Raw genomic sequence first — 27,693 nt, 5'->3', positions numbered from 1 at the left:
GTGGATACGAGCAGTCTAAGGCTAAAGACTCGAGAGGGCGTGTTAAGCCAGCTGTTTACCACACATATACCCCTTGAATACCAAGTGAAAGGACACCACACAAGTGTTAAGAAAATAAACAGTTATTTATTTAAAGATCACAACAGCCCTGTACTCTTTATGAGGACAGGGTACTAAGCACAAACCAAAACTCTTACAAAAATACTTAAGTTAGCACAGTATATACAAATGCCCGAGGGGCACGGAAAACCATATACTCTGAAAGTGGAATGCGAAATTCCTAGCAGGTAAGTACAGTACTAATAGCTTTTGGAATCGCTAGGACTTGACTAGGGAATCGTTAGATTACTTCTAGGAGGCCTAGGGGACTCGGGTGCAGTGTGTGCACTCTCACGCGAGATGCGGACAAAAGTCTATGGTAGCTAGGAATTAGAAAGTTAGTGTTCTCGGGCGAACCCGACCTGGTAGGGAGAAAACGAAAGTAGATTCTGACCCTTGGATAGTGAGGCTATGCTGGGGCACCGAAATGCCGAAGTTACCTAGCCCAGGGGCTGCAGCTGCATAGGTCTGAAAAGACGTCGGGAATCCTCGTAGACGGACCAGGAGCCGGAAGAAAAGATGCTGGCCGGTGACCAGTGAAGAAAGTTCAGTTGGATCCAAGCCTGGATCTCGAAGATAGATGACACCTGAAAGCAGAGGGGACCAAGTTCGAGACTACTAGCCAGTAGTCAGTGGGCACCAGGAGGGCACCGGATGGTAGCCACCTCGACAAGGTGAGTGGGTGACGCTGTAGCTCGAAGATCTCGCGGACCAGGAGGCGTTGTCGGCGACCAGGATGGAGGATCGAGCTGTCCCACGAAGTTGGAAGCTGTCGGCGTCGCTGGACCCAGGATTGGGCAACAAAGCCTTGGCAAATTCAAGCCCACGCGGTGGACCTAAAATGGCGTCTGGAGTGGACCAGGAGGGTCCGGGGTGCCTCTCTTGAACAAGGAAGCAAGGGCCAGCCTGGAGCAACCAGACCAGCAGTCGTGAAGTCGTTGGGCGTCGTTCAGGAGGCCACAAGCCAGCCGGCTAGTAGCCAAACAACGCGGTGCACAGCAAACAGCAGAAGGGCCCCACGCAGATCGTGGAGATGCAGGGAGGCTGATCTTGGGTGCTGGAGCTGCGCAGGGTCGGGGCTTCTCGGACCCCAAAGCACTCACCAGTGGAGGACACGGTGGGCTTGCAGTAAAGATGTCGTGCAGTCTTGGCGATCGTCGGTCCCTCGAGGTCTCGTCGCACTCACGGTTCTCAGCTTGGCTGTAGAGGTGAGTAGAGGTCAGAGGTGCCAGGGAAGCCGGGTCTCGTCGAGCTGGGTCGTCGGATTCGTGATGAAGGACTTGCAGCAGACCGCAGTGTTCTTTAGGATGGTGCCCGCTTGATGCAGGGTGACTACTCCTTAGCCACAAGGGAGAATCTTGAAGAAGAAATCGTGAAGTCCTTTCGAAGAAAGTGGTATCTTGATTCCAAAGATGATCTAGTTTTAACAGGGGGCCCGCTCCCATCTTTATACTAAAAAAAGGGGCTGACCCGGTGACTAGGTCCTGCCTATGGGTGGGACTAGGTGGGGGGTGGTTACACCCCTCAGCCATGCCGGACTTCCCCAGGCCAGGGGCTGGTGTGCCCCTGGAACTGGTTCAGACCGGCCTATGCGTAGTGAGCACCGGGGTGCCACTCAGCAGTCACCTTCCTGTAAAGCCCTGCCTACCCAGGATACACAAAACCATGTCTGGGACGGTGCTAGCACCGCCCCTGACAGGAAACCCTTTGTCCAGGCTCCCCTCGCTGGAAGGACTCCCAGCTGCAGGGGGTCAGACTCGTGTCTGTGGTGGCAGCATCCATTTTGTGGAGCTGAGGCTTCAGTTAACTTTAACCGGGGTTCACAGTTACATACATGTCGTGTCCCTCTAGAAGGGTGGAATGCTAACCCCGTCGCCAGAATTGGCGAGGGGTTAGTATTCCAATTCGTATGACACCTTACTCGACATGTTTTGATAAAGCAATACCAAAGATAGCATTTAACCGCGAGGATTATAATGCACTTAAGAGTATATGGTATGCGATATCATGGAACAGCTATTAGGACTTGATTCCGCAAGCTGCAGACAGGCTCAGCTCATGCCAGAGCACCATCTCACCTGATTCCAAGCACTCTGCCTTCAGGATTGTCAAGGCCTGCCATAGGAGTGACTGATAGGAATCTGTGTGTCCATTTTAGGGTAAGGTATAGGTATACTACACCTACAGCAAAGGGTGATTACACGACTTTGCCCCAGCTGTCAGGCAGCCAGTTGTGTCAGATTTAGGAGGCCAGCCAGGGGTGGCATAATACATGCTGCAGCCCCTGGCAGCCCTGGGTACACCCATGCCCTGAGTTACAGGGTCTGATAGGGTGGCCCAGTACCAATTGGAAATGTACCTAGGGTACATGGAATCCATTTTAAAGAGAGAGCAGTAGGCCTGGGGTCCTGATTGGCAGGGTCCCAGGTCGACTATGTCCAAAACCAGCTAAAACACAGGGCAAAAAGTTGGGGGCAACCATAGTCAGGATGTACCTTCCTACATAAGAATCATTTGTTTAATAATGATAATGAGGCACCTTTAGCTGTACAATAAGTAAAACTCCCTCTTGCTCCTAGCTTGCTTTCTTGAGAAATCACAACCTTCTGGAGAGATGTATGGAATACTATTGCTCTCCCATTCTTTATACCTAAGACTGTAGACCAAACAATATTACCCACCAATGTTCACTTCAGTGTTTAGAATTGAACATCATTCAAATTAGTATTTTGTAATAATGCAATATCTGCATTTAATCTGGAAATATGAGCTAAGTCTCTTTGTTATTTAATTTGATTGTGAAGATCTTTGCTATTCCAAGAGATTATGCGTACCATCTCACATCATTAATAAAAGAATGTAGAACAACACTACATTGTTTCAAATAAAGTATAGTATTGTGATTATACTCTTAGACGTTGAGTACAAGAATACTGCAGCACACTAATATCGTGGACAAAATATTGAAAGGTACGTGTACAGAAAGAAGTATAGATTTACAAGGCACCTTTATGCATAGTTATTTATAGAAAATCTAAATCTACTTACATTTCTACATTTTGGTCACAATATTAGTATCTCGTTATATTCTATACTCGATATTTAGGAGTCATTGCTAGAACTGTAAAATGAAAGTCTCCATATAAACACAAAAGGAGGGAGGAAGTTACAAATAAACCATATAGAATAGGAGAAATTCAAATATGCGAAGATAAAGACAACAAAAAATAACACTGACAACAAATGCAATTACTATAGGGCATGGCGAAGTCAACAGGGTGAGACAAATCTTAAAGAAAATAAAAATCATAAAAACATTACGTAATAGTTCATGAGTGAAACTGAACATTTAAAATGCAAGAAGAAACAAACATATTGGGGTCGATTCTGATTCGGGAAACTAATCCGTACAACGATTCGAATTAATAGCTGTTTCCGTACAAATCCGTCCGAATCGCGTAGTATGATCCGTAGGAAAAAAATACGTCCGAATCGTTGTGAACCGTACAAAAAGCAAGGGAAAATCCGTACGATACGGACCCTGAAAGTGAACCGTACGAATCGTAAACATGCCGTATGACCCGACAAGTACGATCCGGACCGGGGACCGAGAACGCGATTCGTACGGAAAACGTTGTATGAGCAATTGGTACGAAGAGCCACACATTCACATACGCACCGTACCCCTTCAATCATGGGGGTACGCACTGTACCCCTATGTCCTGTACCCCAGCTCACTGTACCCCTATGCTCTGTACCTTTACGCACCGTACCCCTATGCTTTGTACCCCTACGCACCGTACCCCTGCAATCATGGGGTGTATTCGCGTACCCGGGGCGTCCGTTTTGCACGCGATTGGAGTCTAAATCTGCTTTTACGGACGTTTTATACTTCCGTAGAAGAAGAGTCGTACGGAGTGCTGTCGTAACGAATCGTACTTGCTGGGTCGGAAAAAGCTGCTTCGATCCGCACGGACGTCGCGTACTGCGTGTTTCGAATGCGATTTGTACATAAGTCGTATGGTCTTTCGTACGATTCGTACAGAGATCTGCTTTGGGTTCGGATCGTACTTCATCGTACATACGGGGACCTTAAAGGTGTACGTTTCGTATGGGAAAAATGCTCCGTAGGCTATTCGTAGGGAATTTTACCGAATCGGAATCGACCCCATTATGTTATTACAACAGAAATATGAATAAATATACAGAATACAATTTAAACGGTTAACTGTTCAGAAAGACCCATTTCATTTTCCCTTACATCTTAAGATGTTTTATTTAAGTTTCATGTGATCAGAATACGTAAATGTTTTATTGTTATGCGTGACCTTGAAAAAAAGCCACGTGTAGTATTGAGTTTTATTAAAGCAGATCTCAAATTCAGTAATTCTTTGCATCTCACAGTTGTAGCTCTTGCAACATTTAAAAAATGTAAAATGGTGTGACCATTTCAAATTAAGTTCCTTACTGCTGCAGCTTGAACAACTTTTGAAAGGTCAGTCTATACCAGAAAATAAATGATGATGCATCTGGGATTAAATTACTTACTGTTAGTAAAGTTCTTCCCCACTCTATGAGCTTTCTGAATATTAACCTTCAACAACTCTGGATGCCCTATAACTATGTAAAAGGAAAAACAGGAATGTACGTAAATTAACTTCTTCTGACACCATAAACCCTTACTTAATTCGTTGCAATTTCTGTTTTCAAAATCTTTAAGTTTAAGTAAAGCGATTTCTTTCCCCATTTCGACCAGTTTAAGAATTTCATCTTCCACATTGCTAATTTGTTGCTCTATTTCTGATTTGATTTTCTACAACAGAGCATTTGTTATCTATCTTTTGTAGCACCTTGTTAGTCTTGTCCATAAATGACCGAAGCACTCTAATCTCCTCTAATAAAACTTCCAAGGATAGGTTATCAGGCGTTTTACCCAGAAAAGGTCCTGTATTCATTGTAACGGCATTGTCAGATAAATCTTTCTTGTTTTAACTGGAACTCAAAGAAGATTTTTTCAGGTGCCTTGATAGAGCATTAAACTATTTGGTCACTTAAGATCAAAAAGGACTCATAGGATCAGATAAATTAAAGGCAGCATTTTTAAGGCTAAAGGGGTAGTTTAATTTGAAATTAAAGAAAGCTGCTTGCTATTTCCCACATGATTATATGAGGCACTAAAATGACAGCATTATAATTAGTATGGCCTTATACTGCATCTCATACACATCAAAATAATTAGAAATGGTCATAAGTGCAGTTGAAGCTAGCAAAATGGTATTAGATTATGGGCTTATAAAAAGTTATGTGTCGGTAAAAACACACCATCAGAATATCCACACACATGCCACTGCATCAAAATATACATTCTAAGAAGCATTTCAATAATATTTGTTTTAACTATATTCAGTTCACTGTTTTGCATTCAATAAAATGTGCTGCAAACAATTAAATCAGGCTTCACATTCATAAATAAACAAGCATGCTCCCATGAACGTTTTCTTTTACTTTAGCGTTAAAATTGTTGTGCTCTTCGTGCTGGGAAACATTTATTTCAAGCTCTACTGAGCACCACAGAACAACAAAGGTAAAGAGGTGACAGGCTCCTAAATCCCCTCATCCACAGCCAAAAAGGACTCTTAACAGTTGTAAATGTATGCCAGCTCAGTGCTGGAGTATGTTCAGCATCACACACGCCCAACCACTGGTACTGCAACACCTTACCCTTGAAAATAGTGGAGCTAGGTACTTAAATTAAAACCCTGTAGTAACTAATGCTAAAATAAATTAAGTTAATGTTAACGAAATTAGTTTATAAATAAAACATAATTAATATTTTATTTTAAAAAAGCGTATTAAAGTTATTTTTAATTAAAAAAATGATTGTAACATTAATATTTATTTTACCAATATTAAATTACTTTATTTAACTTAGTACATTAACTTTATTACGCTTTAATACATATTTTAAAAAAAATGTTTTACTTTAGGTGGGACTTTTTTTAATTTAAACTTTAGAAAAAGAATTTAATTTAATTTTATATATTTTAAATAATGACATATTGTATTTAAAATTGAGTTATTAATGTTGTAACATTTAAAATACATACATACAGTTAATATTTTTCTATTATTTTTCAAAGGTTTAATAAATTTTTCTTTCCATATACCTTACCATTGGGAGCTCTCTGCCCGACTGCAGAAGTCTCCACCAAGTGTGTGTGGAATGTCAAATACAGTTATAAAGCCACTGCTTTACAGTCGTATTTGATGGTATTACAGATTCCACCCCCTATTTCAGGTAATGAAGACACATACGTCTACAGTGTGAGCTGTTACAACACACTGTGCCCATACTGCTCACTTCGATACCACTTGACGAAAAAGAAGGGCATAAGATGGATTACTCTGAAGTAAAAAATGTTCAGATCCAAGCAAATAATTTCAGGTGTTTTGCATGGTAATGATGTCACATTATGTATCCTAATGGTTTGGTCCATTCCTTTTATGCGCCAGCCCCCAGTTGAATTGCCATATAAGAGGAGGAAGAACACAATAGAACTGCTCGACAACCCCACTTATGGTGAGTGTGTCAACTATGTATATAGGGGTGCAAATCCTTTTTCTTCTTTTTCAAACCAACTTAACTACAATTGCACTTAAGGAACATGTTTGCTATGCATATCCTTATACAGCTGACATGGTTTGTTACAGTAACAGCAAGATATGATGCAGTGTGGTGTCAACAAACATGAGTATCTTGGGCTCGCATTAACTGTTTGGTTTTTAGATACTATCTTAAATATTGTGAAGAAATAAAGGAGAAAACTTCTGAACAATAATCATTGCAGGTAGAGGATTTAGTCAGCAAAGCAATCCAATGATGGCCTTGGGGAAGCTGTAGCAGGAGTAGCTAAAATCTATAGGTGCATCATTAGGACTTTGATAGTATTGATCAATGACATATAGGGCAATTCAATCAAATAAAATTAATTGAATGGAATTATTAAAGCCTTCTATTTCATTATGTAGTTCAGTTTAGTTTAGTCCTTCCCTTGGGCCTTTCCTGTACTGTGTTCATCAGTCAGTTCCTTGGGCATTATAGGCTGGAAGTTATCGTTTCTCATCAGTTTTTTAAAAGTAAGGAGCAAGTCATCCCAACTGCCAGTCACTGGACTTTTTCTAAGGCTCTCACCTCTTCTCAAGGAAATGCAGCACTCTCATCCTTTGCCTAGCATTGCTTGTTCCCACATGTTTGCTTCGGGGATGATATACTCGCCTTCCATTTAAGTGTTAAAGTTTACTTTGCTTACAATTGAGCTAGATTCAAAAAGCGAAAGGCCAGGTTGTTTTTCTTTGTCAGCTTAAAGAGACCAATAGTGCAAATCTCAAAGCTTCCAAGGCCAGGAATACTAGTTGTGGCTGAACGTTTGTCAGATACCTTGTGCCAATAATGTACTAGGGCAATAGAACTCCACAGCATATAGTGGACATCTGCTACAGGGGCATTATATCAGGGGCATATAAGATTGGGGAACAATGTGTTGCTCTTAGCAAGGGGAAACCTAGGTCCTATGCAGCGTAATAAACTGAATATATTTAAACGTCTTGAGACTATTGCGGATATGTGTTACATCTAAAGTTTATTTTTTGCCTTTTCCCCGTGTTCCCTTAGCCTACCTATTTGGATTTGGTTCTGTCTTCTCCTCTCTCCCCCTACACCTCCTTTGGTTCTTCCCTCTTCCTGGAGCTGACATTAGAATGTTGTTGTTGCGAGGATTCTATTTCTTCTGTGGCGGAGAGTGGAGGCTGGAAGTAAAACTCCAGAACTGAACTTGCTGTGTGAGGGAGATTTCTTTAATACGCAAGGACCCTCTCCCATTCCTTATCATGTAATGCCCTTCACACTCATACCTCCACACTTGCAAAGCTCATGTAAAGAGATTTGTGCATAATCCCTTGCGACTACTGCTAATTGTGAATAAGTACTGTAAGGGGACTTGTGTTTGTGGTTCCTCTGCTAATGTATCCTAGCTAGTCTGGCATATGTGAATAATGGCTCTGTATGTCATAAAATGGCCTCTGTGGATGGTATACTGATCTATGACAGATTCCAAGGCTATTAGCTGCCCATCCTAAAACAGATCACCTAATGTTGGTATACTAGCTGCTTTTCAGTGTCTCAATCTATCGTAGAGAGGAAGTCTGATGTTTTGGTAAACTCAAAAGAAGGATGGAAGGTGCATAGGGCACACTACCCTTAGTAATTTGCAACTTGTACGGAAATCTGTTTGAGATCTGCTCTATAGACTCGACACATCTTGCTAATCAATGGACCTTACCCTGACCAGGTGTCTTCCATTAATCATCCTGGGAGCCACTGGCTTACCCATTGCAACTGCGCAACCAAATACTAGTGCACAAAGTTGGGTTCCTTCCCATATCTGTTGGAAGGCAAAGCTTAGCTATTGCTACCCTACACTGGCAATTTTGCCATCCAAGGTACCCTAATAACAATTCTACCTCCCAGAAGGGGACGTTAGCAAAATAATGCAAATGGGGGCAAGTATTAATATCTTGGATAAGGCGATGCAGCACATGACCGCAAGTGGAGAAGTGCTCCAAAACCGGACCAGAGCCTTCACAGTCTTAATAGATTTTCTATCTAGCAAGTCTTGTTTGGCATGATAGATCATAATCTATAGGTATCTCAAGTATGTTCCCTTTCTTTTAAGTGCCTTTGCCTATAGGTCTCCCCTTCCCTGACCCCACAATCCACTGGAATCTCTGTCATATTCAGGTGTAAAGGAAACAAACAAGATTTGGCCCCGTGAGCACAGTCTCAAAACTAATCTGACGTTCTGTGGAGTGTGTGCGATACCTTTATTCTCTGCATGACCAACCCAGATACAGACTAGAAGGTACTCTGCAAATAAAGATACTGCATGAACACTGTCATATAAAGGGACCCCTCTCTGCACATCCTGACAGCGAAAGGCCCCATAGCAAGAGCAGATAGCAAGGGGGAGAGCTGCAGCCCTGTCATGTTCCTCTGTGTACCGCAAATGGGGAAGACATCAGCTTCCCAACTTTGACCCCAGCCACTGGGTCTATGTACAGTAAATGTATTAGCTTTACTGCTCGCTTACCAAAGCTGAACTTGATCAGGGACGCTTAACAGGCATCGTCAGCCTGGCATGTCAAATGCTTTCTCCAAATCAAGGATCAAGCATCCTGAGTAAGGCTAGTTCACGAGGGCCTCCTTGATAAGCCTATAAAGTTTGTAGATGTTGAAACAAGTATTTCTCCTAGGAACAAAACCATTTTAATCCAAAATAATTAAATCCAGAAGAACTGGTAGTATTCTGTTTGCAATAATTTTACTAAGTATTATATCCAGTGTCTTAAGTATCTTTTGCTAGTGGTCTGTAAGAATAGAGGTTATGGGAGTCGCGGCCCAGCTTGGGTATTGAGACAGTCAGGGCTTCTGTAAGCAAAGGAGGCAGCCTGTGTTCTGCCACTTTTGTCTCATTTAAAATGGCTAGTTTTGGTGGGAGTGTGTCCAGAAATGATCTATAGAGTTTTATTGGGAACACATCACTACCAGGAGTTTCCCTAGAAGCCAGCTCTCTAATCTCTTCAGTCCAGCTCAGCTTTAAGGGTGGGGAATGAGTGGTAATGGTATGCTGGCTAGGAATTCCTCTACCACACAATCTGAACTACAACCTGCATCACTGTATAGCTCTTGATTGATTCTATGGGAAGGTTTATGCATTTTACGTTGGGCATAAATCATAGTGCCTCCTGATATCTGAAGAGCAAGTATCGGGCATGTTTATGCTCTTGAACAAGAACTCATGCCAAGGATCTGCCCTCTCTGTTCCCCTTCGAGGGTGTTCTGGCTACATGCACAATATAGTCAAATCGGCAGAACGACCCAAGCGGCGCGGCATGTGGAGTACGTGCCGATTAAAGTGCGCTTTCATTGATGGAGTCTACTGCTCCTTCTTGGTCTAGCCCGTGGGCAGGTTTCTTCCCCTATGCAGAATTCCCTACCTAAAGTTTTACGTGCTCCTGCTAAATTTTGTATACAGAGTTCCCTACTTCCCACTCGAAAGTCAAAGAGGCGGCTGTACCCAAATTGTCATCAAGTTTGTTTATGAATTTCCTCGCCCAACGGAGCTCAAAATGCTGGGTCTTCTTAGGTAGATCTGCAAACAACAAGCCGGATTGGGGTCCTGCACATTAACCCAGTTACATCCAGCCAACAGGGGTTATGATCAGAGATAGCTCTACCATAATAATAAGAGTACGCAACCAGGAAGCAGAGTAAGTCAGAGCAGATGATTCTTTCTAGGCAAAAATAGAAGATGTGGTGGTAAGTAAAATGAAAAAATTATGATCCTTGTTGTAATCAGGAGGAAAGCTCTTTTGCGCTGTGTGTACTAGGGGCTTGAGGGAGAGAGGGGATAAGATCTATCCAGGCAGTATCTCAAACACAGATGAAGTCTCTCCCTAGGATCCAGGGTATACCTACCCAACTACTAAGATGCGCCAACAACTTAAATAGGAAAGCAGGCTGGTCATCATTCATACCTTAAATACTTTATAGCAGTATCCACTCTCTCTTGGCAGTTCGGGCTGGACTGTTCCCATGAGGCACAGGGTCAGACTGATTTGCATATGGCCATGTCTGAACTAGGGTGGCAGAGTGGGCTAAAGAACAGTGATGGATCAAACCCAGATCTGTTGACTGGGTGTGAGTGTTTGATTGGTTCAGATGCCTGTCTATCACCACCCCCTTTTGTATCGCTTTGTTCGCCATAAGTTGGCAGGGTATGCTCAGACGTGAGTCTCTTGCTCACTTTTCAACTGGATTCAAGCAAGCCTGGCTGAAGATGGCTGGAATGCCAGAAACCGGTCCTAGGAATCTTGTTTCCGGTCCAGGGAAGGCATGGCTTGGCAGTTCGGGCTGGACTGTTCCCATGAGGCACAGGGTCAGACTGATTTGCATATGGCCATGCCTGATCTGGGGTGGCAGAGTGGGCTAAAGAACGGTGATGTCGAAGAGCCAGGTTTTGAGGTTTCTTGAGAAGATGGGGAGCGATGTTGTCTGTCTGAGGTGGAGCGGAAGGGCGTTCCATGCTTTGGCCGCGAGGAAGGAGAAGGAGCGGCCTCCCGATCTGGTCTTTCTGGTGCGGGGGACCACGGCGTAGGAAAGCTGGGCTGATCGTAGGGTCTTTTGGGGTGCGTGGAATTTGAGTCGGCTGTTCAGGTATGCTAGTCCAGTGCCGTGGAGGGCCTTGTGTGCATGGGTGAGCATCTTAAAGGTGATTCTCGCCTCGACGGGGAGCCAGTGGAGTGTGCGCAGGTGCTGGGAGATGTGGCAGTGTTTTGGCAGGTTGAGGACCAGTCTTGCTGTGGCTTTATGGATGTTCTGTAGCTTGCGGATGAGGTTTTTGTTTATTCCGGCGTAGAGTGCGTTGCCGTAGTCGAGTCTGCTGGTGACCAGGGCGTGAGTGACTGTCTTTCGGTGTTCGAGGGGGATCCATTTGAAGGTCTTACAAAGGAGGCGTAGGGTGTGGAAGCAGGAAGATGAGACAGAGTTGATCTGGCGGTCCATTTTGAGCTCGGAGTCCAGGATGATTCCCAGGTTGCGTGCGTGGTCTGTGGGGGTTGGCGGGTTTCCGAGGGCGGTGGGCCACCAGGTGTCGCTCCAGGCGTCGGGGTTTGGGCCCATGATGAGTACTTCTGTTTTGTTGGTGTTTAGTTGAAGGCAGCTGTTTTTCATCCATTTGGCGATGGCTTCCATGCCTTCTCGAAAGTTGCGTCTGGCGGTGTTGGGCTTGTTGGATAGGGAGAGGATGAGCTGGGTGTCGTCTGCATATGACACGATGTTGAGTCCGTAGGTTCTGACGATGGGGGCAAGTGGAGCCATGTAGACGTTAAAGAGCGTCGGGCTGAGGGAGGAGCCCTGGGGGACTCCGCAGGTGATCGGTGTGGGGTTCGAGAGGAAAGGGGGGAGTCTGACCCACTGCGTTCTGCCGGAGAGGAAAGAGCAGATCCAGTCGAGGGCCTTGTCCTGGATTCCTGCATCGTAGAGTCTGCTTATTAGGGTGCGGTGGGAGACTGTGTCGAACGCCGCTGATAGGTCGAGGAGGATGAGGGCTACTGTTTCTCCTTTGTCCAGTAAGGTGCGGATGTCGTCTGTTGCGGCGAGGAGGGCGGTTTCCGTACTGTGGTTTTTTCTGAAGCCGGATTGGGAGGAGTCGAGGATGTTGTGTTCTTCAATGAATGTGGCGAGTTGGCTGTTGATGGCTTTCTCGATGACTTTCGCTGGGAACGGGAGCAGGGAGATGGGTCTGTAGTTTTTGAGGTCGGTGGGGTCTGCTGAGGGTTTCTTTAGGAGAGGGTTGCCCTCGGCGTGTTTCCAGTCGTCGGGGAACGAGGCGGTCGCCAGGGAGAGGTTGATGGTTTGGCGGAGCATGGGTGCGATGGTGTTGGCGGCTCTGTTGAAGATGTGGTGGGGGCAGGGGTCCGTGGGGGCCCCTGAGTGGATTGATTTCATTGTCTTCAGTGTGTCTTCGGTGGTGAGGGCTGTCCAGTCATCAATCGCTGGTTTCCGGGTGTCGGGGGTGGTTGGTGTGGGTTCAGTGTGTTGGTTGTCTTCGTCGAAGTTGTCGTAGATGCTCTTGATTTTGTGGTGGAAAAAGATGCTGAGTTTGTCGCAGAGGTCTTGTGAGGGAGGGATGTCGGTAGACTCGCTGGTGGGTTGGGCGAACTCCTTGATGATGCTGAAGAGTTCCTTGCTGTTGTGTGCGTGGGTGGAGATTCTGTCTTCCAGCGCTTATATCCTCGTTTCTCTGATGAGTTGATGGTGGGCGTTGGTGGCGGCTCTGAAGTTGTTGTGGGCTTCTGTGCATTTGGTGTTTCTCCAGGCCTTTTCAAGGCGACGACATGTGCGCCTGGACTCTCGAAGTTCGGTGGTAAACCATCTGGCTTTCTTGGCACGGGTATTGTTTTTCTTGAGGGGGGCTATGGTGTTGGTGCTGTCCGAGATCCATCTATGCAGGGTTCGGGCTGTGGTGTTGGGGTCGTCGTTTTCCGCGATGCTTGGGGTGGAGTTGTTAAGTGAGGAGGTGAGCTGGTCATCGGTGATTTTGGTCCAGTTTCTTTGTGGAAGCAGGTGCTGGTGTCTGTGGATGGTGGGTGTTCTGAAGGTGAAGTGGACGCAAGGATGGTCGGTCCATGGGAGTTTCCTGTAGTGAAGAGGGGTTCGAGGGTGTGTCCTGCTGAGTGCGTGGGCTCGGTCACGATCTGGCGGAGTCCTATGTTGTGGAGGTTGTCCAGGAGGGATGTGGTGTTGGGGTCCAGTTGATTGTCGAAGTGGAGGTTGAGGTCTCCCAGCAGGGTGTAGTTGGTGGATGCGATGGCCTGCGGGGAGATAATGTCCGTGATTGAGTTAGCGAAGGGTCCGCGGGGTCCAGGGGGTCGGTAGATGAGGGTTCCTCGGAGGGCGGCGGTGGGGCTGGCCAGTATCTTGAAGTGAAGGCAGGGTATGCTCAGACGTGAGTCTCTTGCTCACTTTTCCACTGGATTCAAACAAGCCTGGCTGAAGATGGCTGGAATGCCAGAAACCGGTCCTAGGAAGCTTGTTTCCGGTCCAGGAAAGGCATGGCTTGGCAGTTCGGGCTGGACTGTTCCCATGAGGCACAGGGTCAGACTGATTTGCATATGGCCATGCCTGAACTGGGGTGGCAGAGTGGGCTAAAGAACGGTGATGGATCAACCCCAGATCTGTTGACTGGGTGTGAGTGTTTTATTGGTTCAGATGCTCCGTCCATCATCACCCCTTTTGTACCGCTCAGTTCAGAAGTGCAGCACATCATATGAGGTGAGAAGTCAATAGCCGCAGAGAACTGAGGTTAAGGTTCTTGGTGCATGTTGACATCGTGTGCAGGGGTCCCTTCGAGATGCACACCATTACTCTGAAAGCACCATTGGAGGATGCAGAATACGCATATCACAGCCAGTTCATGCTCAGTTACAGCCAATGAGAGGGTTTGCAGTGGCCAGTCATTACAGGGCCTCTAGGCCCTCAGCGCTATTCAGGGGAAACTCTGGCCGGTGTAGGGAAGCCTTAATCCTCTCAAGCTGGTGATAGATACTGGACCCGGGGCTGGGGGAGTCCCAGGACCTTCTCTTTTCCCACGCAGTTCTTGGCCAAATGGTTATAAAGAAGATGGTACAACGCTAAGCCAAAGGAAGGTGTACAGGGCACAGAACTAACCCCATGCACCCTATTTGGAGAACCCGACCTGCATAGCGGAAATGTCTGTGCTGGGAATGGTGACATCTTTGCCGAGACTCTCTACACAGAATGATATCGGGATCCCTTATGCTGATTTCTATAGACATGGGTGAACTCACATTAATGCACCATGACATGGGCTTGCTCCACGGATTGCAATCTTTTTTTGGACAGTGAGAGGCTCCCAAAGCTTTACTGTCATAGTGGAGAAAATCTACTGCCTTTGCAAGGATTTGAGTAGCACACGCACGGTGGTGGCAGCGACCTCACTGAACTCTATAACAACACCATGCAATCTGCCTTGCCCCACTTCAACTAAAAAGAATTCCCATAAAAGACTCCAAACCGTGGTTCAATGACAGTCTAAATCAGAGGTCTTCAAACTTTTTGATGCCGAGACCCCCTTGTAAAACCTTTTTAGGGGTAAGGACCCCCTTCCGACAAAAGTTTCTAGAAACTGGTACTCCTCATCATCATCTTTCGACAACCATAAATGCGCCTGTTAGACCTCATCACATCCATCCATCATTCATCCACCCACACTTTCACACAGCCATCCATCCTTTCATCCTTCCATCCTTCCATCCATCCTTCCTTCATCCATCTACCCTTTCATCTTTCCATCCATACATCCATCCTTTACCCATCCACCCTTCCATCCATCCACCCATCATTCATCCACCCACCTTTTCACACATCCATCCATCATTCATCCATGCAACCTTTTATCCATCCACACATCCATCCACCCTTTCATCCTCCCATCCATACATCTATCCATCATCCATCCACTCTTTCATCCATCCTTCCACCCACCCACCCTTTCATCCATCCATCCATCTACCCTTTCATCCTTTCATCCATCCACCCACCCTTTCATCCTTTCATCCATCCACCCATCATTCATCCACCTTTTCACACATCCATCATTCATCCATACATCCATCCACCCTTCCTTCCATCCATCCATCCTTCATCAGTCCACCCTTTCATCCTTCCTTCCATCCATCCAGCCTTTCATCCATCCATCCTTCATCCGTCCATCCTTTCATCCTTACATCCATACATCTATCCTTCATCCATCTATCCTTCATCCATCTATCCTTCACCCATCCACCCTTTCATCCTTCCATCCATACATCCATCCTTCATCCATCCACCCTTTCATCCATCCATTCACTCATCATTCATCCACCCATCTTTTCACACATCCATCCATTCATCATTCATCCATGCAACCTTTTATCCATCCATACATCCTTCATCCATCTACCCTTTCATCCATCTATCCACCCTTTCATCCATCTATCCACCCTTTCATCCATCTATCCACCCTTTCATCCATCCACCTTTTCACACATCCATCCATCTTTCATCCTTACATCCACCCATCGTTCATCCACCCACCTTTTCTGTGCCTCTCTCATGGGGGGGCTGTCAGTATCTCTCTGCGTCTTCTTCCTTCTTTCCCGATCATGGGAGGGCATCTCTGTGCCGCCCTACTGAGGGCGGGAGACGTGGCACAGGACCCACAGCTCCAGGCGCGCAATATCCATTCACCTCAAAGGGCTACACTACAGCCTGCTCCCCCAGTCCCCCTCCGCCCCTCCGCCCCCCGCCTCCACTTCCCCTCCTCCCCCAGCTCGAAACGGCTTTAGGGACACACACATACAGCCACACCCGAGTACTTGACAGGTCTTTAAAAGACCTTTTACTTGTTAATGAGGCTTTGATGTTTTTCACACCTCAGTGTGAATTAGGCCTCCACCGTTAGCACCCTCGATCAGGCCAAGCCAGGAACTACACTCTGACAGAATCTGCGACCCCCTTCCAAGGACTCCACGGCCCCCCTGGGGGTCGCGCCCCACAGATTGAAGACCACTGGTCTAAATGCTGACAGACGCAGTCTTAGACTAGCTGAACATAAGTGGAGATCCTCTCCCTCCATGGATCTTCTAAAAACTGTACGACTCAAAATAAGTACATACAACAAACAGATTAAAACGGCGAAAAACAACTTTTTCAAATGCCAACTTGACGAAGCCAAAAATCGCCCGAAACTACTTTTTGAGCTCATTAAATCTCAATCCACTAACACCTCTACCCTATCTATAGCACCCGGCACCCCCGCAACCAAACTGCGATGCAGCTGCTAAATTCTTACTCAAAAACACTGAAAAAATCGAATCACACCTAAGGACTGCTGCACTCATTCTCTCGCCGTCTCCACACCTCTGCCCCCAACTCTTGAACTCTCATTCAAAAAACAAGGCTTTATGGAGTTAATTACTCCCCTCAATTACATTACCATCCTCAATACTTTCTCGTCCCTTAAACCATCAAATCACTTCAATGACCCCTTTCCCCCCAACTTCTTTAACCCCTTCGATGCTGATGACGAGCTCAGCTCGTCATCACCCACGGGTGTCGTGTGCTGATGATGAGCTGAGCTCGTCATGGTGCCACTAAAATGGCAATTTCCAGCACAGGGGGGGGGGGGAAACGCCTAGCAGCCAAGTGGTTAAAGTAAAGTAAAGTAAAGTATGAAGTCTTATATAGCGCGCGATTACCCTGGGGCATCTCGGCGCTTGCATAGGGAACCCGTCCTGGTATTCCCCTGTGAGATAGCCCTGGAAGGGTATCCACAAGGTGAAAGCCAGGCATCCCGCCGCGAGGGGCCGTTGTGGAGATTAAGCAAGCTATTGCCCAGAGTCGCAGAGTGTGAACCCGTGAGCTGAGAAGGCACCGGAGCGAGAATTAACGAGTCCGCGGAATTTTTGAGCCCAAGACCCGCCGAGGCGGGGAATTGAACCCTGGTCCCGGACCGAACTCAAGCTCCAGGTCTGCCGCCTCTAACCCCTGAGCCACACTTCTCCACTTAAAGAAATGATGGACTCACTAGCTCCACTCTGGTCGAAGATCATCAATGCCTCACTTCTGCAAGGTGAGATCCCGGACTGCTTGAAGGCGGGCCTAGTTCTCCCTATTCTCAAAAAAACCCTTGGCTGACCCTGTTGACCTGAACAACTACCTTCCAATCACAAACATACCCACCCTGGCAAAACTTCTGGAGAAATGTGTTCATGATCAACTACGCAAACACATTGAGCAATTCCAGCATCTCAACATATTCCAAACAGTCTTCCGCACGGCAATCCCTTACATTGTGAATGACACTCTCACTTTTCTCGACCAAAATGAAGCCTGCCTCTTAATTCTGCTCTAATTCTCATCGGCTTTTGACACTGTCAAACATGACAATCTACTCAACCATCTTGAACGCAGAATCGGGCTCTCAGGCACAGTCCTTAAATGTTTTTCCTCTTTCCTCAGCAACAGAACACAAAGAGTCAAATCCAACCAGTCTCTCTCCTACCCGAGCCCATGCACAGTGGGTGTTCCCCAAGGATCCTCACTCTCCCCCACACTCTTCAACCTTTTCCTTGAACCACTGACTTTAATTCTTAAAGCCTTCTACATCCAATATCACATGTATGCGAATGATACCCAACTCTACATGAAAATATCCTCCCCCGAAGACATCAACTCCCTCAATGGAACCCTTCTCAAAACCCTCAACTGGCTCACCTCCAACCATTTCAAATTAAACGCCTTCAAGACTGAATTCCTCATCATTGCACCCGCTAGGCAAAACCCCACGGTGGTGAAATTTCTCTGTAACCTCATAGCCCTCAAATGCACACCTCACATCGTGGACTCCACTAAATCACTGGGAGTTGTGCTTGACAAAAACCTAAACATGCAAGACCACATCAGATGATCGACAAAAGGAGCGAACTTCCAACTCTGCATCCTAAGAAAACTCAAACCCTTGCTTCCCCATGATGACTTTAAATTGGGAGTGCAAGCACTTCATCTCCAGACTAGAATACGGCAATGCGACTCTTTGCGGTCTGCCGAAACTCAGTATAGCACCTATCAGAGCAGCTCTAAAAGCTGCTACCAGACTCATCACAGGTTCTAAGAAGAACAACCACATTACTCTGGACCTGAAATCACTCAATTGGCTCCCCTTTGAAGGAAGGATACAACTAAAGATCGCTTGTATGACCCATAGGGCACTACACTTCAACACCCCACTATACCTGTCAAACAAGCTGGAACTCTCTGGTGGCGCCTTATCCACAAGGAGCACCGGAACACTGCTGCTCAAGCCCAAGAAATGTAATAAGCTTAAAACATAAAATCGTACATTATCTGGCATCGCCACGAGAATCTGGAAGTCCCTCCCAGTGGAAACAAGACTGATTCCCTCTACACTTGCCTTCAAAAGGGAAGTCAAAAATCTACTAATGAACAATGCGCTGAACTAGATACTGTGCTCCTCTTGTCGCTACGTTACTATACATTGTCTCCTTTGTTTCTGTTGTTTATTGCCCGACATGCTCTCCTCTTGCCGCAGAGTTGAGTATACTGTCTCACTTGTTCCGGTTATTGTTCATTGCCCTACATGTCGGTATCTCCCAGCCTGCTTCCTTTGTCCACCTCAATTTCTTCTTGCACCGGCAGTATTTTATCCCAGTGTCCACCTGATTTCTCTCCCCTAGCTATTTCCTTTGTCTACTTAAACCGTATGTAAAGCGCTCTGATACCCTTCTGGGTCATGTTCGCGCTATACAAAACTTTAAATAAATAAATATTGTGTTGTGAATAGTCGGTGTGAACAGGTCCTTTTTACCTGTGTCACTAGAGTGAGGCTTATAGACTCACTTATTTAAAAACCTTCTGCTGTGTGCTTAATTCACCCTTGTCTTACATCGATTTGGTTTGCAGTGCTGCGCAGAGCGTTTGTGTTTTGCATGTGCTTGGATGTATGTGTGCCTGCGAATGGTTCAATACAAGGATAATGCAGCGCTGTGCAGTGCAGTGCATGTATATGATATGCATGTGTGCCTGTGAATGGTGAATACATGGAAGACTTCGGGCTCCATTTTCGGAGACCCAGGCTGACTGGAGGAACATGAGGAGGGAGAGGGATCCCCCACCCTCTTCCAAGACAGATTTGTGGATTGCTGCATTCCTGTGAGTTGACTGGGACACACTGGAAACAAGCATTGGCATAGCCAATAGGTCTCGCCTTTGGGACCTTATGTGTTTATCCATAACTTTGGCTATGTTGTAAAGCATTGTGGCTGCTGTGCATTATGTTAAAAAGATATAATTAAAAGTGTTAAGCATTTTTGTTACCTTTATACAAACGAAGACAACATTCTATACGACTGAAAAACCTGATTAAAAAAAGATTTACACATAAAAAATGTCTCCTAGTTTTTTGTACTTGCACTGCTGTAAATTCTTCCTTCCTGTTCTCATGCTTGTTTGCTATACATTACTTTGTTACGGGGGAGCGGGACATAAATTACAGGGCAGTGGAGGTCGGAAACAGTAATTTAATTAGAACACGAGCAGCAGACAGACACTAAGGGAGAATCAACAGATGCCAGATTCCAAGGGCAGACATCTAGGGGTGTCTGGAGCCGCCCTCACTTGGCTGCAATCCTTCGTGGAGGGCAGGTCATTCCAGGTATTTGAGGGTGAGGCCACCTCGAAACCTTTGCCCCTCCAATGTGGGGTCCCTCAGGGTTCCTCCCTGAGCCCCACTCTTTTTAACGTTTACATGGCCCCTCTCGCGGATGTAGTTCTCTCCTTTGGGGTGAATATTGTAACCTATGCTGACGACACTCTGATGATTGTTGCACTGAATCACTTAGATAGAGCCTCTATCTGCCTCAGTCTCTGCTTGGAAGAGGTAAATAAATAGATGGAACTCTCATGCCTGAAATTGAATAGCCATAAGACAGATCTTATGCTTCTCTGCAACCCCTCTCTATTCAAGGCACACACTATGTGGCCAGTGTGCATGGGCTGCACACCCTCTCCCAAGCAGGAGATAAAGAGTCTTGTTTTTTTGGTTGATTCAGATCTTGGCTTTAAAACACAAGCCAGGAAGGTTGTGGCGTCTTGCTTTGCCATTATAAGAATGCTTCACAAAGTGCTTCCTTTGCTCCCCTTCCAAGCTAGAAAGCTCATGGTCCAGGCGCTTATTCTATCACGCCTGGACTATGGAAATGCCCTCTGTCTTGGGGCACCAAGCTTGGTCCTCGCCGAACCTCAAACTGTGCAGATTTGTGCTGCAAGGATTCTCTTGGGGATTCCAAGTAGGCAATCTGCAAAACCTGCCATTACATTTCTGTGACTAGCAGCCAAGAGAGGTGGACGCAGCTTCAGCCCCGTGGGGCGCACAGGGATGCCCTTGCTGCCCGCTGCGGAAGCCTCAGCTTGCCGTCCCGCATGTTCAGGACCAAACGATCGGTGCTGGTCTGGTGGTTTCCCGTGACCATCCGGCTGTGGGGAGGGCGCCGGAGGCCGAGGCCCGGGACAAGCTCCCCGGCGGCACCAGCACTGGGGGCTGCTGCATGGGCAAGGCGGCCAAGATCGCCTGGGCCGCACCGGGCCCCCCGGAGGCGGAACTGAAGGCACTGGGCCACTCTGCGCTGAAGAGGCTGAAGGAGCAGCAGCTGGAGGCGCTGCTGCAGGCAGTGGAGGCCTGCGGGGGCATCTGGACCGCCTGTCTCCTGCTGCCTGCCGAGGCCCGGCCGCAAGTCCTGCTGCACCTGATCTGCCTCCTCTTCTGATGGCCCGACCTCAGGCATTCCTGCGAGCTGAAGCGGCTCAGTGGCTGCGAGATCCACGGCAAGGCTGAGCCCGAGCTGGTGTGCTGCAACCTACACCACCTCAGCCGGCTCTGTGAGCTAGAGTCCCCTCCTCCTCCCTACTCCAGATACCCCATGGACTTTTTAAAACCAAACTGGTGAGTGCACTTTATTTTAATTTTTATTCGGTTTGACTTACCTTTTCATTCATGTTTGCCTTAGTTCGTAAGTCCCTGCTGGAAGAAATGAATGTGGCTGTGCTAACTTTTTTCTGTACAGTTTTTATTGTTCAAACTTGGCTGCGGTTTTGTGCCGATTGATGCCCCTTCGATGATACCAATAATGCATGCGGCGATGGTCGTTTATGTTTTAGCTCTGTTTAGCAGTATATTATAGCCATCTGTTGCCTCCAAGCAGAAGGGCATTCCAGGGCCCAAGTCTCAGACCTCCGCCTTCCGCCAGCCGGGGGGGTTAGCAGGCACAGTCAGCTAGGGCTCCTCTGTCTCCCAACAGGAGGAGGTTGCACTCAGTGCAGTGGCCAGAAGAAGGGGACACGGCCATGGGCTCCTCTGCCTCCTTTCGGGGTGAGGGTGCACTCAGTGAGATGGCTGGACGAAAGAGACAGCCAAGGGCCAGACGAAAGAGACAACCAAGAGCAGAACGGCTCCACGAGCACCCTTACGTGTTTATGCGATTGCTCTACATGCGAAGAACTTGATGCTCGTTCGATTTCCTATCATGGCTGTCCTTCGATACCCAAAACACGCAGCCACCATTTTCTTGTTTCTTGTCCTCTCCCTCGGTCTGTTGGACTTCATCCTGCCAACCCTCAGACATTGCTCCTCGGCTGGACTACCTTATCGCTTTCTCCCCCCTAGGGCCCTGTCTCTCCTATCACCTATCGCATCTTCCTCCCCTCCCTCTATCTACCCCCTTGGATGTCTTATTTCTCTGTTCACTCTGTAGATAAGTAATATACAATTGTTTTTAGCCTAATCGTTGTGAAAATGGAACCCTGAGTGAATGTACTATTTGCATAGTTACAACTCTAACCACTAGTATATGTAGTAGTTCTTTGTACTTAATATCACTATTTTGTGATTCTGAGCTTTCCTGTTTGCATCTCTCCCCTAAGTGACTCTACAACGTATACATTTCCTTTTCTGCTATCTGTATCTCTTCCTTGTGGGGATCTTCAACTCGCTGACTCCCTCCCTTTGTCCTCCCTGACCCTTGCCTTTCGTGGATCCTGTCTTTTTCTGGATCGCTAATTTTCCCTGGTATTGAATGTGTTATCTTTCTCTAATTAATGTGATTTTTTCTTTTGCCATTTGTTCCCCCTCTGTTGACCTGCCAGTTCCGACTAGCCTCCTAGCTCCCTGTGCCTTGTTGCCCTTTGACTAAGCACTCCTTCTCCCCTTGTTGGAAAAAGATCCAATATTCATACTCTGGAGTCTCAGTGACCCCTCAGAGAGAGTCCAGAGTGTCAAGGGAGCCACGCACAGTTGAGGTATGGTATGGCGCCCCTTACCAAAACACTCCTTCTCCCCTTGTTGGGGAAGGATCCAGTAGGTAGGTCTTGGAGTCTCAGAGACCCCTCAGAGAGAGTCAACTGCGTAAAGGGAACCACACGCAGCGGAGATGTGGGAATGATACCACTTTCCCTGGGAGCACAGCTTACTGGACCTGAAGAATATCGAAATGAGTAAGTGCCTTATGTGAATACCAAAATGGTAGTAAGTTTAGCATTTTGTCTTAAGTTAGTTCTGTGAATCGGGCCCATTGAGTACAGTATAATTATGTAGCATAGAATTATGTGGCACTGAGTGGAATTGTATGGAGTGTTTGTTGCATTCAGTAGAGTGTAATTATGTGGCCTGTAATTATGTTGCACTGAGTGGTATTATTTGGAATCAAAATATCACAACCTAAGGTGGCAAAAGTGCCTTGCACCATTCCGCCTACTGAATCTTAGGCCATGATGTCTGAAAAATGGCCGCCTGAACCTCAACAAACGTAACATTTTAGATCTGCAGTGTTGGTGGTAATGCCATGTCGTTGGATGCTGATTATAGTAATCAGGCTTTATATTTAATTTGAATAGACAAACATGTGCAACGCAGCCAACAACTTTGCGCATGTACACTAGGTCAGTGCTCCCAGCAACCACTTCCTGTACTTGGCTACATCTGTTCTCCATTTTCATATCTGTTGGCATTTACAGAAAAATTGGAGCTCCAATTTCTGAAGTGCTTGTCCCCTCCCATGTGACCATCACAATCACGTAGGCAGCCGTTCCCAGCAAAAGAGCAAACTGTCTCCGCATTTTAACAGAGCTCTGTGGCATTTACACTTAGCGCAGCAATTTTCTTTCAATTTCAGATGTAGAAGTTTCAGTCGTGATTTTTTTGCCATCACGGAGGAATATGCAGAGAGCCAACCACAAGGCATTTACTCCAACCAAAACGGCTTAGAGGCGGCCTTAAAATGCTGGGTGTGGGTGAAGGGTAGACAGGCCTCAGACATTGAACTGTGCCAGTGATGGCAGCAGAGGGGTGGGAACATTCCCGACGACTCAACATAGAGCTCCCATTCAATCAGACATATTTATTTTATTTTAGGAATCTGATATAGCAAGGGTTGAGCTCCAAAGATCACATGGAGCTACTTTTCATTGTAGCGGGAGAATCTTAAACGTGAGTTGTGGTCCACAGAACACTATGGGGGCTGGTTGAGAACCACTCCTGAACGCAGAACATGAAAGAGAGGGCAGAAGCTTCATATCATGGAAGAAAGACTAGAAAGAATGCTGCATCCCCCCCACCCCCACATAACTCATATTTACATTTGGACCCCTATATGACTGAAGGCACCGACAGATGAAGTCATTTTTCTGGAGTCACACAACGCTCGATGGTGAAATACCGCAACCAGGATTAGAGCCCGGGTCTGGCGAATCCAAACCTAGCTGTTTAGCCCTACACTGTACTAAAGAAGGCAGGATGAACATGCCTTTAATTACAATGTATCACAAGTACTGAATGTAGAATCTGCAGAATTGCACACCCTTGTATTTAGCTGAGATATATATCTCAATCCTTTCAAAGAGGGGGAAAAGGGGGTCGTTTGTACTTTTTAAAGTTTTGTTCAGCATGTCATTTTGCAGGTGTGACTAATGTGAAAGGCATCCGATGGATAGCACTTCTCGGACATCACCAATTTCCCAATTCTGAAGGGCTTGTTTGCATAAAAAAATATCCATTCCATATAACACGTGTTCCACGTGATTGCAGTACAGAATGGTTAGGATCAGAGTTGGAAAGATGTGGTCGAAATTTGGAGAAAAAAAAACATACATGCATGTCCTTGCTAGATAAAATGTTCGCTTAATTTTATGACATGTATCTGATTTGCTAAAAGTATAGCGGACAATGTTGAAAATCATATTATTTTATGCAAAAGTCCCAATTCACTTGAACATTAAATAGTCCACAAATCTAGAAGTAGAAAAAGGAGTAGTACTGCTGGAAGCAACTCATAAATAACTCTGTAGGAGACTAGATAGACCACACATCCAGGTCTTGTAAATCCCGTGCACTGAGGCGTGAACTCTGCTGGAACAGTGAGAAACATTGAGTGGCTGCCATCCTCTGGGTAGAGAAAGCAGGGTGACCTCGGCGAAGTGGGGCTGTGTGTCCGTTTCCTGTTCCGAGGGAGGAAGTGGAAAGCCAGCTTAGAATGTGAGAAGGGCTCGTGCTGCTTCGAGTAAAGCAGCTGTGATCTGACTTCTGTGTATCAGCGTGTGCAGTGAAAACTCATTAGACAAACCCGGGAGTGCCCGCTGTAAGGAATGCAGCTGCCAGAACAGATGGCACCCTGTGCACTCCCGAGACCCCTAGACCATGGGAGGGAACATTTAGAGATAAAGCGGGACATACCCAAGCCTTTGGCCATTTGTTTGCTTTATTTTGTGAAAGCCTTACGCAAATGGCCAATCAAATGCGGGCCGGAAAAAAAAAACACGAGGAAAAGATGTGTAAGATGGAAGTCCCTACTACAGGGGTGTGGAATTTTATGAAATATGTACTTGTCCATGGGACAAGTAGCTTTATAAATCTACATGTCCTGTAACAAAATGCACTTGTCCCTTTGGTGCCATGTAATGCGCCATCAAACAATGGCTGCAATCTCTTTATAGAAGAGCTCTGATAATAGCCTCTCTGGTTATGTCAGGCTAATACTATAGAAGGATTTGAATTTTGGAGTTTTTCACCAGCTCTTCTCTAATCTTTTCCCATATTAAGAAAGGTCGGCAATATACCCCTGACAATGGCAGAAGTAAAGTTTCTTCCAGGGCTGGGAAAAATATGGTTGGAGAAAAAGTGAACTTGTAAACACTCAACAGATTTCCACTGGGGGCATATTCATATTTGCTCATGCTAAGATGCAATTCACAAATATTTCCTAGGACTACGGTTTCCTGGCCTACTTAAGGATATTCATGTGAATTCATGAAAAACGTAAATCTGCATTAATACAAGGACATATATCATGGGTGCACTTTTGTGACTTTAACATTTGAGCCCCTAATTAAATATGAGTTAACCAAGACCTTTTGTTTTTAATAAAATGCTATCTCTTCCTATCTGTGAGCTTACTTCATTGTGTGTCACAGCATTCTGCTCTTTTACAAAGTAGTTTTGTTCAGTGCCAGGAATTTCTATGGCAATGTGGCCTTTATGAGACCAAATACTAGCGGTCTGGCATGCAGCACCACGCCTACCTGATAATCCCAAGGTAAAGAAAGGAGCATAGTGTAGGCCAAGTGAGTAACTAGAAAATTAAAATACCCCCCACGTTGATCCAAAGTTCTTATGACACCAAGCAAGCGAAAAAAGTTTTTGGAATCCTCGACAGAATAGCTCTCTTGTCTTTTCCCTCTAAGCATCTATCCATTCATCCTTTCACCCACTGATATCTAGCCTTTCACCTTTACATTGGCACCCATTCATTCTTTTATCCATTAGCCTTTCACCAATCTGTTCGTCCATCTGTTCATCCGTCAGTCCATCCTCTCATCCATAGCCAAACCTACCCATTCATCTCCAAACCTATCCATTTCAACCATCCATCCTTTCGCTCATCCATACACCCTCCATTTCACTCATCTATCCACCCTCCCCTTCACTCATCCTTCCACCCACCCTTCGACCCATCCATCAATCCATCCTTCCACTCATCCATCCATTTATCCTTTACACTCATCCATCCTTTCGCTCTCTAATCCTTACACCCTGTAACCCATCCACTCATTCACCCTTTTCTTCATTATAACAACTGTCCATCCACCATCCCTGTCACTCAACCATCCCGGTCACTCATCCATCCATCCATCCATCCATCCATCCATCTAGCCAGCCACACTTCCACTCACTCATCCTTTCACCCACACATCCGTTCATCCTTTCACATTAATTATGAATCTTTGTCTGCCGAGCTGCAGACACAAGGGGCCCATCAAGGGCTCCACCTCTACTGTAGCTGCTAAAGCGGGGCGTTCACGAAGCCCCTGTTCAAACCTACCCTGCCATCTCCAAATCTATCAATCCAACTGATCCATCCAGCCTTCCTTTCACTCATCCATCCTTTTGCTCATCCATCTATCCTTTCACCCCACACATCCTCCCTTTCACTCCTTTTCATCCACCCTTTCACTCATACCTCCATCCATCCTTTCACTCATCCATCCATCCACCCTATCCATCCTCCTTTTCACGCATCTATCCACCGACCCTTTCCCTTCCTCCATTTATGCTTTCGCTCGTCCATCCACCCTTTCACCCGTCCATCTTCCGTTTCGCTCATATATCCATCCACCCTTTCACTAATCCCTCCATCCACCTTTACAGGAAACTGTCCACCCATCAACCCTTCCACCCAGCCACCCACCCACCCACCCATCCATCCATCCATCCATCCCCACCCACTCAGACATCTATTCATCTACTCTCTCACCCATTAATCCACACTTTCAATAAGCCGTCCATCCTTTCACTCATCAATCCACTTTCAACCTATCCATCCACTCACCCAGCCCTTCTTTCACCCTTGCACTTATCCTATCATTCTTTCACACATCCATCCACTCATGCATCCATGCATCTGTTTCACTCCACTCATTCAATATATCTATCCAGCCAGCCTTTCACTCATTCATCCATGCATCTATCCATTCACCCTTTCACTCATTAATGTATGCATCTATCATCCACTATTGCATGTATTCATCCATGCATCTATACATCCAACCTTTCACTTATTCATACATGCATCTATACATCCACTCATTCATCCATGCATCTATCCATCCACCCTTTCACTCATTCATGCATCTAAACATCCGCCCTTTCACTCCACTCGTTCATCCAAATATCCATCCAGCCTTTCGCTCATTCATCCATGCATCTATCCATTCACCCTTTCATTCATTAATTTATGCATCTATCATCCACTCTTGCATGTATTGATCCATGCATTTATACATCCGCCCTTTCACTTATTCATACATGCATCTATCCATTCACCCTTTCACTATTCATCCATGCATCTATT

The 27,693-nt window shown here is 46.1% G+C and overlaps 1 protein-coding gene across 1 annotated transcript in view; it reads left to right on the top strand.

Annotated features, from left to right (window-relative positions):
- The window catches only part of REC8 (REC8 meiotic recombination protein), a 579,900-nt gene that overhangs the window by 383,186 nt on the left and 169,021 nt on the right, over positions 1-27,693 (top strand). The window contains exon 13 of the mRNA XM_086920433.1: positions 6,613-6,679. Coding sequence (XP_086776559.1) covers positions 6,613-6,679 — 67 coding nt within the window. The remainder of the gene's footprint in view (positions 1-6,612; positions 6,680-27,693) is intronic.

The sequence above is a fragment of the Lissotriton vulgaris genome, chromosome 5 (genome assembly GCF_964263255.1).
Source record: "Lissotriton vulgaris chromosome 5, aLisVul1.2, whole genome shotgun sequence".
Classification (NCBI taxonomy): Eukaryota; Metazoa; Chordata; class Amphibia; order Caudata; family Salamandridae; genus Lissotriton; species Lissotriton vulgaris.
Note: the sequence above shows the minus strand (reverse complement) of the source record. Positions and strands in the feature narration are given on the sequence as shown.